At 40.9% G+C, this 10,438-nt stretch overlaps 1 protein-coding gene across 1 annotated transcript in view; it reads left to right on the forward strand.

Moving 5' to 3' along the window:
• The window catches only part of Sugt1 (SGT1 homolog, MIS12 kinetochore complex assembly cochaperone), a 40,826-nt gene extending 30,999 nt beyond the window's left edge, over positions 1-9,827 (forward strand). Inside the window, exons 11-13 of the mRNA NM_001013051.1 lie at positions 1,237-1,327; positions 5,922-6,103; positions 9,609-9,827. Of these exons, the coding sequence (NP_001013069.1) occupies positions 1,237-1,327; positions 5,922-6,103; positions 9,609-9,710 (375 nt within the window). The 3' untranslated portion in view covers positions 9,711-9,827. The remainder of the gene's footprint in view (positions 1-1,236; positions 1,328-5,921; positions 6,104-9,608) is intronic.
• The last annotated feature ends 611 nt before the right edge of the window (positions 9,828-10,438 follow it).

A 10,438-nucleotide genomic window follows, 5' to 3' on the forward strand; every position in this document is an offset into this window, starting at 1 on the left:
CTTTAAAAGGGGAGCAAGAATACCCTTGGGAGGGAATAGAGAGGCAAAGTTTAGAACAGAGACTGAAGGGACAGCCATTCAGAGCCTGCCCCACATGCACAGCCACCAAACTAGATAAGATGGATGAAGCAAAGAAGTGCAGACCGACAGGAACCAGATGTAGATCGCTCCTGAGAGACACAGCCAGAATACAGCAAATACTTAGGCGAATGCCAGTAGCAAACCATTGAATTGAGAACAGGACCCCCGTTGAAGGAATCAGAGAAAGGACTGAAAGAGGTGAAGGGGCTTGAGACCCCATATGAACAACAATGCCAACCAACCAGAGCTTCCAGGGACTAAGCCACTACCTAAAGACTATACACGGACTGACCCTGGACTCTGACCTCATAGGTAGCAATGAATATCCTAGTGAGATCACCAGTGGAAGGGGAAGCCCTGGGTCCTGCCAAGGCTGGATCCCCAGTAAATGGGACTGTTGCGGGGAGGGCTGTAATAGAGGGAGGATGGGGAGGGGAACACACACACAGAAGGGGAGGGGGAAGGGTTAGGGGGATGTTGGCCTGGAAACTGGGAAAGGGAATAACATTTGAAATGTAAATAAGAAATACTCAAGTTAATAAAGATGGAGGGGAAAAGAAAAAGAATTCCCAAGTCTCTTCTCACTGGGTGTCTGTATTCCCCTTCCATTTACCAACTTTAGGTCAAAGATCACTGTCATTGCTGTTGTCAAATGTGCCTTGAATGGCAGAATCATTTCTGTTTCAGAACACTTTTGTAGAAGAAAAATAAAGCATTTAGATTTCAGGACCCTTCTGTAATGTATGTATGTATGTATGTATGTATGTAGAGAGCAAGCACATGTACACACATGCATGTAGCAGTCAGAAGACAACCTCCGAAGTCCGTTCTCTCACCCTCCATGTGGGGTCCATGGATTATAAGGCTTGACCACAGCACACTTACCCACTGGGCCCTCTCATTGGCCTGAATTTCAAGACTGTTTGTTAATTGTAACTTATACGCTATATGTATTGTTTTTGAAGGGTAAACCTTAAGAGTAGAAACAAAATAATTGCTTTCATAAGTCTTCATATTTAATTAACTTCGTATAATATAGGCAAACTGTCAAAGCCACTTAATTCTTATAAAACTTTGATTAGTTATGAAGATTGCAGTTTTGCTGTTTTATGTATCTTGCATTGAGTAATGGATTTTATTTGGTGTTTCTTTCAGATTGAAATTAAAATGAAAAAGCCAGAGGCAGTGAGATGGGAAAAGCTAGAGGGACAAGGAGATGTGCCCGCCCCGAAACAGTTCACAGCAGGTTTGTACTCTGCCTCTTGAACTTCTCGTTCATCGTGTAGTTGAAATTAAATCGTAAGGAGTGCTCTCCGTACTTCATTATTTATGACAAAAAATACTTCGAGTATAATAAAGTCATCCTGATGTCTGACGTTTGAACACAGACACATGGTGGCCAGGCCCAGAAGAGTTGGAACTGTCCCCTGAGTCAGTTATGACTCAAGTCAGCACATGTCTGTGCTGTCTGGTGTGCTGCTCTCTCCCATGGTGAGGTAATTTGCATCGCTGATGACCCCTTCCCTGTTCCTTTTTTATTCCTTTCTGTTTTCCAACTGATTTCTCTTCTCCGATTTCCTAGAATTTTGGGGCTTCACAGAGTAGAGTATTTGGACTGTTTTTGTTACCCATACAGAGGTGGACAGAGATCAGAAAAGGAGTACCTGGAAGAGGAAAATAGAGTTGATTATGTAGCTTTTGTGTGCTGAAGTCTGTTCTGCGCATGTGTAGTCAGCAGATAAGCATCTTTCTACTAGTGAATAATTAACCTGCAGGACCTTCTCAGAACTGCAACCTAACATTGTATCTTAGTATAATGGCCTCATTATTGAATAGGGAGAAATTTCTTTTTGTTATTTAATACTCTGATTTGATGGCTGAAATGAGTCATTGTGTCTCAGCTACTTTCACATTTTTACCCTGTATGTAGTAGAAATTACATGTGTTTGTGACAAGGTTTAGAAAGTGAGTTATTAACAGGTTTGTGTATGTATGTGTGTCAGAATTAATTTCATGTATGTATAAAAGTTGCAAAAATGTAAGTGTTTCTTTGTGAAGTGATAGAATTTTAAGTAATTTGTAGCAAAGTTAGCGAATCCTGAGAGACAGCAAAGATGATTTCTAGTTGATACTGCAGAGGGTAAATGTTTTATGGTAGCCCTTGGTACTGATCAGAGGCTTGGGGCTGAGGTTTATATAGTGAACAGCTGTATAATACAATGCTCATATAATAGGCAGCCCAGATATTTTACCTGTTCAGAGCTCCTAGTTGATTTGTGGAGTACTAAAATTCAGGACAGAGTGGGCGTGGTTCTGGTAATGTGGCTGTGTCCTGTGGGACTCATTCACTGTCCGGGAGATGATCTCTGCGGTCACAGTTGGGTGATACAGTTGAGCGAGCAGAGACTTAGATTACTCTCAGTAGTTCACCCACCATCTCCAGTTACTCAAGTTGTCCTGAGATTAAATATCGAGGGTATGTGTACCTGCATGTGTGTGTGCATGCGTACAGTTTTTCTAAACTGAATCTTTGAGAAATTCAAGATGCACGCCCTCCTGTCCTGTTGTGTTTCTCGAAGAATTAATATGCTTGTCAGATCGTGTGTATTGCAAGCTGGAAATTGTAGATAAGGGCAAGTCGCTTACCCATCTAGTCTGGCTGGCTTATCTGGAGAGGTTAAAACTGCACTCCCATTCTTCCTGGGAGTCAGCGTTAGAATTAATTAAGTCCATGTTCCAGCTCCTTAACAATGTCTTGTGTGTTTTGTTTTCCTTGGCTACCAGAAAATGTACAAAGATAGCGTTTCCAGTAGAGGGAAGTGGCATTTAAGATGTTTAAAGCAATATGTATACTCTGGATGGACCTGCACCAGGTCTTCCTGGGACTTACTGTGATGAAAAATGGATAAAGGAAAAAGTTGGTTTATTTATAGTTAAAAAAAAAGGCGCAGGAAAACAGAATAATGTTTATTTAGTAGTTTCTCAACTATGTTTAGAAAAGGGATGTAGAAAGACAGTATTGGAGAAGGAGCATTTAGATTATTGTGTTCCAGTGTGACGGGGAGCTAGGATCAGCCAGTCTCCCTCCCTCCCTCCCTCCCTCCCTCCCTCCCTCCCTCCCTCCCTTTCTTTTTCTTTTTCTTTTTCTTTGCACTGTAAACTATACCATTTCTTCTAATAACTGCTGCTGGCTGTTTACCACTTGAAGTCTGTATTAAGATGTGAAATGCATACCCAATTTTTTTATATAAATATTTTAAAAGGATTTTTTTAAATTCATTTAATGTATAAGTTCTCTGCTGCATATACATCCACAGGCCAGAAGAGGGCATCAGATCTCCTTACAGATGGTTGGGAGCCACCATGTGGTTGCTGGGAATTGAACTCAGGACCTCTGGAAAGGCAACCACTGCTCTTAACCGCTGAGCCATCTCACCAGCCCACATACCCAATTTTTAAGATGTAAATATGAAAAAGGATCATAATGTGGTTTAGTATTTTCTAGGAAACTTTATGTTGAAATAATATTCTTTCTCTGTTAGGTGTAAAAAATACGTCAAGGGCCTGGTTAGATGACTCAGATGGTGAAGGTGCTAATGACACAGGTTTGATACTGAGGACCCTCCCCAATAAGTACATAGTGCAATTTAAAATTTTATTATATTTTGGTGGGTTGTTTTTTGAGACAGGGTTTCTCTGTATAGCTCTGGCTGTTCTGGAATTTATTGGCCAGACTGGCCCTGTACTCAGAGATCTGCCCCCCTCTGCCTTCTGAGTGCTGGGATTAAAGGCGTGTGCTACCGCCCGTCCAGCTTTTTTCTTCTGCATATAAGTTTTGACTGCATGTTTGTGTGTGTCTGGTGCATGTAGAGGTCAGAGGAGTGTACTTTATCCCCTGGAACTCAGGACAGTTGTGAGCTTCTGTGTGGGTGCTGGGAACTGAGCCCAGGTCCTTTGCGATAGCAGTAGGTGCTGATAACTGTTGACATCTCTCCAGTTCCTAATAAACGTAATTTTTAAAATGAAATTAAAATGTATTTTATTTTCTTTTAATCTCAGTACTAAAGCTGTTAAATTGTGCATATGGATCACATTTCTGGCCTTTGCTGTGGTTTCATTAGACGGTCAACAGCTGTCCTTAGACCTACTGGGTCATTTAGTTTGTCTGTCTTCCAATTATCTGAGTGCCAAGATCTTCATTTCCTTAGTCGTACAGCATCCCTCGAGCTGCCGGGCCTGTAGCTTCTGTATGTAAATAGGTACAAAAGTTTTGTTGTTTTCTATATTATGTAGATAAGTTTATGTGTTGTTTTCAGATACTATATCAAGATGTGGGTAAGTGGATTGGTTTTCAGCAGTCAGGATTTTCCTTTTAAACATTTTATGTGCATTGTTATTTTGGCTGCATTCGTGTCTGTGTGAAGGTGTTGGATCCCCTGGAACTGGAGTTAACAGACAATTGTGAGCTACCATGTGGGTGCTGGGAATTGGACCTTGGTCCTCTGGAAGAGTAGCCACTGCTCTCAAACACTGGGCTATCCCTCCAGCCCCATGGAGTTACTTAAAATTTTCTATTGAAGTAATCTTATGCGTGTGCGTGCGTGCGTGCGTGCGTGCGTGCGTGCGTGCGTGCGTGCGTGTGTGCGTGTGTGTAGGAGATTGAGCATTAGCTCACTACATGGCAGATATTTCCATGTTGAAAAATATCTAAGTATCTCATAGAAAAGCTACACTTCTAATGTTAAAATCTTGAGAGATTGACTGCAGAGACGGTTCAGTGGTTTTACACTCGGGCACAAATTAAATCTTTTAGAAAGCTTTAGACATTTTAAAATTAAATAGGCTTTTTGGTAGTATCTGTAATTGATATAAGAGCCTCACATATGGGAGGTATTCATTCTGCCATTGACGAACATTCCCAGCTTCTTATAGAGCATCCTAAGGTGTGTGCGCACACTGGTATTTTTATAATTATTAGTACTGCCTTTTTAGAAGGCTTACTTATTTGATGTGTGAGAGTGTTTTGTTTGCAGGTATGCCTGTGCACCATGTGTGCCTGATATCGCAGAACAGGAGAAGTGGGCTTTGAAACCAGAGTTTTGAATGGTTGTGAGCCTCCTTGTAGGTGCTGGAAGCAGAACCCAGATTCTGTGCAAGAACAAGTCGTCCTAACCACTGAGCCTTGTCTTCTGCTCTATTTCGCTTTTTTCAAACCTTTGCTTCCTTTGTAAAACGTTGTATACTGTGAGGTTGGAGAACAGCGCTATAGACTCCATTCTGTCCTGACTTTTCATGGGTTCTGGGAATCGAACTCATGTTGTGTGGCTGTTGCCCATCCCCCCAGCTGTCTTTTGACTTTAATTTTCTTCTTTTTATCTATTTTTCTTTCTCTTCTGTTAACTGTCTCTTTCCTGAGGCAGTTCTCATTTAGTACGATCTGAAGGTAATCTTAACCACATAACCACGGCTGTCCTGGTGTCTACTCACAGTATTCCTCCTGCTTCAGCTTTGAGGGACTGCTTTCCACTTACGAAGTTTTGTCTGCTTAACCCGGCTTCTCCTGGCATTAGCACAGAGTGTTTTTGCCTAGCTTTGTATATCGTATACTTTATGGAGTTATTTTGCTGTGAGGACATCCTAGATCTTGCAGTATGCTACCTTATCCAGGTTTTGAAATGTTAGTGATGTGTACAGCAGAGAGACACTGAATGCAAAGTTGAAATTCAGTGACCTAAGCTACTTGCTCAGGTGTTCTGAATACCATGGTCACAGCATTTGCATATTTCTTGACATAATCAGACATGCTGATCAATCAGTCACATCTGCCTTTTACTTTGCAGATGTAAAGAACATGTATCCCTCCTCGTCTCACTACACCAGGAACTGGGATAAACTGGTTGGTGAAATCAAAGAAGAAGAAAAGAACGAGAAGCTGGAAGGTGACGCAGCTTTAAACAAGTTATTTCAGCAGATCTACTCGGATGGTTCCGATGAAGTGAAACGCGCCATGAACAAGTCATTTGTAAGAATATGAAGTTTTCAAATATTTCTTCATTATGAGAGTGAATTTTAAAGTAAGAATAAATAGTGAGATTGAGGCCAAGCTGCATGACCTGGATAGCTGGAAGAGTGTTTGGTGGACTTGGCTGAGCATTTATTTTTTCTTGTTCTTCCAGACTTAGAGTGGTGGTTGAGAAGTGAGATGAGAAACAAGTGGCTTATTCTAACTCATTAGCGTTAGGAGTTGGATGACTAAGAAATACTAAGGTTAGGGCATTGGTGGGAATTTACTGTTTTGTTCAGTTTGTCACAGCAGTTCAATGAGCTCTCACTGTTTTATCTTCCAGAATCATACACAGATGTTTTCTTCTTTAAAATGAAGAACATAGAAGGGAAATTTCAAGAGTAGTATTGGGCTAGTAAAAAATGTCTAGTTTTCAGTGGCTTAATTAATTAAGAAATCAAGCCTCCACTTCTGAGGTTTTATTGATAACTCACCACTGTAAAACTGTGTAAATTGTTTATTTACACTTAAAAGCTTTGATCTGTGAGCTTGCTTTGTGCTCAGGTATGTATGTGTGTGCCTGAGAAGACGGATCTCAGGCAGTGGCTAGCTGCCTTGTGGGTGCTGGGAACTTAGCTCTTACTCTCTGTGGAGCCCCAGGCGGCCTTGAGCTCTCGGTCCTCCTGCTCCATTTCCCAAGCTCTCGTGTGCCACTCTAGCCTGCAGTCATTTTTCTTGAAAATGTAATCATGAACTTTACCAGGACTGTTGGCTACTCAAATCTTTCCAGGCTAGAGACTCATCTTTACTGTTGACTGTAAAGATGTGTGCTAGAGAGACCAGCCATATGTCAGGTCAAAGATGTGAGACAGAGTCTGCATCCATTTTCATATAGAAAATTGATAGTTAACCAAGTGATGTATATCCATAAAGCAAGCCATCTGTGTGGTAACGTTGACCTTAAATGCAGCTTGCTTTTGTCTCTGCGGGAAGGCAAACCAGATACCCTTTATTGTCCTTCAGTCTAACTGTGTGAGACCCAATGTTCCAAGCAATGATAAGAAGATGCTAAATTGCACGGTATTCCACCCTCTATAAGAGAGAAGGGAAAATTGTCATCAGCGAGTATGACCAGATTGTCAACTGAAGTCACTTTTGTGAGTTTTTTCACTGAGAGTCGTCTTAGGAGTAGCTTATTTTACAGACTCATCACATTTCATTCGGTGATTTTATGGGAAGCCTGCCGTGTGCCAGGCCACCATGATTAGGGCTACAGTGAGAGCACATCCAGCTTTCTACATGCATGGTTATGCATGGTTCTACAGCTGTGCGTCCAACTGACTTGTGATTTAAAAGTGTGTGTTTGTACTGAGTACCTGTTATACAGGCTTTCTTGTCATTCCACAAATAACACTGTATGACAGTAACTTGATATTTGCATAGCATTGGATATTATGGATCCTCTAGAGATGATCTGTGGCATAGTAGAAAGGTGTTTGTAGCGGCTGCAGATAGTATTGTATACGGAGGAAGGGATATGTCTGGACCCTCTGTAGATACCAAGCAATATTTATGTTGATAAAATATATAGTCCATGCCTTTGAAGAGGCCTCTTCTTTAGTTCTAGTCAAGAATGAGAATTAGACTTACAGAGGCAAACTCTTAGTAATGGTAATCTAGTACTTGGGATGCTGAGGTAGGAGAGTTCAAGTTCAAGGTCAGTCTGGGCTACATAGCAAGCCCCTGTCTTGAAAGCAATCGAGGAAAGGAAAGGAGTCCATCCTTAACCTGCCAGGGTGCAGTGCACATTAATGGTGGTTACGTAGAGGATAGGCTGTACTGGAGTCCATCCTGGCAGTTGAGTCTTAAGAAATTTGGCTGGCAAGGTGACTCAGTAGGTAAGGTGCTTGCTGCCAAACCTGATCATCTGAGTCTCAGGTCCTCTGTGGTGGAGGGAAAGAGCTGACTTCTACTAGTTGTCCTCTGACCCCTACATGTGTGCCATGACATGCCCAAGCCCATGCACATACGTACATGTACATACACTAAATGTAATTTAAAGTAAGAGCCCGCCAAAAGGTGCTGACATTCATGTTTGGAAGGCAAGTAAAGATCTAAAAGCTGGGATGGAGAATAGCACCCATGCAAAGGAATCCAGGGAAGTTTGAGAAGGCATTGGTTAGCTTGGGGTTCCAGTTCAAAAGGGTAAACAACTTCCTGTGTTTGTCAGAATGCAGCTAATTAAAAGATTGTAGGTTTCAGGAGTTCACATTATACTCTGCTGTGATCCGTGTCTGTGAATTTTTATCACAGCAAATGCATGGAAGCTCTATATCTGTAGAAGCATGAACCTTAGCCTTTAACAGCCGAGCTGGCTCTCCCTTCCATGTTTTTAATAATACAGTTAAGTATTGCTTAGCACTTGGCTGTGTTCTGAGAAATGTGTTGTCGGATGATTTTCATTTGTAGGTAACACCATCGGGTGTTTATACAAATCTGTACATACAGGTAGGTCACTCGAGGTGGCCTCTGTGTGTGTGCTGGGGAGAACCCAGGGTCTGCACATGCAAGGTTGTGCTTTCATGTTGACCCCACAGCCTGATGCGGCTCTTCCGTGTCATCAAGAGTTGTGAATAGAAGATGTTTGAGGCTATTGCAAGTGTAACATTATTTTACAGTAGATTTTTTAATAAGTGGAGAAGTATATTCTAAAATTGCAGTAAAAAAATTCAGCTTAGTACATACTGAAACTAATAGTATTTGTTGTCACATATTATGGGTTGTATTGTAATTGTATGAGCTATTCTTTTATGTGGCTAGTAGTTCAGTGAGTTTGATTACACCAGACACTAGAGTTACGTGCTGTATTAGGAATATTACCAATGGCTATAATATCACTAGGCGTCGTCAGCTGTGTGTTATAATCTTATGACATCGGTATCGTTAAATACAATTAATCATTGCCAAATCATTTCAATGCACTGTGTGGCTCCATGCACACAGTGAGATTGTGGTAGGGTGTGTATTCGCTCCATTATAACCAGGCCACATGTTGTTGACTTTATGTACCTCTATTGTGTGTGCCTTAATTAAATAAAGATTCAGAGCACACTAGAATATGCTTGGCAAAGAGGAAGCATTAAGTGCGGGTCCTTAAAGTTCTATTTAACTGGTATTTTACTGTCCTCAGCAAAATACAACTATGTCATTTTGGGGAGAAGGAATTTTATTTTCATTTGAAGGTGAAATTTCCACATGAGGCCCCTACTAATAGCAGAGTACACAGTCCTTAATATGGTGCATGATGTGCCCACCTAATTACTCTAGAATTGTCTTTTGTCATGTGTCTAACTCGTCAACCTCTCTGGAAAGCCTAAGATTAAATAAAAATGTTGAGTTTATATTGAATTTTTTTTTTAGTAGCCTATATTTGGGGGAGTATGTTTGATCCATTTTAAGAAAAATACTGTATTTTGATATACAATACAGGGATGAACCTTTTTATTTTTTCTTTTAATTCCAGATGGAGTCTGGTGGTACAGTCTTGAGCACCAACTGGTCTGACGTAGGTAAAAGGAAAGTTGAAATCAACCCTCCTGATGATATGGAATGGAAACAGTACTAAATAAATCAGTTTGCTATCACTGTCTTACGTTTGTTCGAGTGCCCATTGTGTGCTTTATCACGTTCTTGAGTTTTAAGCAGTGTCTTTTGAAAGATTAAACAAACCTTTTTGCCTCTCTGTGCTTTAGAAATGATTTTCCTGCAAGTATTCTGAAGAGCGACAGTCACATCTTATCATTTCTGTCCGTAAGGATTTCACACACCCTGAAACTGAATGAAATATCAGCTGCTCCTAGATAGATGAGCTCTGTCTTGTTAGGAAGTGGAGAAATCTTTAATGACATCTTGGGTAATTGCCTTATTTTTGATGCAGTGTTCTGTCAATAATTTATTAGACCTGGCAAGTTTTGTGTTGGTATAAAATTTTCAACTTGAGTGTTGTATTTACTTTAAAGAGCTGCTTTTGAATGAGAGTTGTAAATTTTTCTATGAAGTCTGGTTTATTTACCTTTCTCTTAAGTTTTTACTGGGAACTTTGAGGAATTGCTGCAGAGAATTCCCTCATTTAGTTTTTATGAGAAGTATTTGTAGCTGCAGCAAGGTTTTGGTCCTGCCTTCGGAATTCTCCAATAAAGCCTAGGTTCTTTAACAGCGCACAGATGTCACTGTCCTTACGTAATCGGAAGCAGAGGCCAAGAGAGCGCCAGGGCCCTTTGCTGCCCCTACTGTGGCTTCAGTACTGTGGTTTTTAGCTACTTGGAGAGGAAATTAATATATACGCATTTAGTA

This window comes from Rattus norvegicus, chromosome 15, assembly GCF_036323735.1.
Source record: "Rattus norvegicus strain BN/NHsdMcwi chromosome 15, GRCr8, whole genome shotgun sequence".
Classification (NCBI taxonomy): Eukaryota; Metazoa; Chordata; class Mammalia; order Rodentia; family Muridae; genus Rattus; species Rattus norvegicus.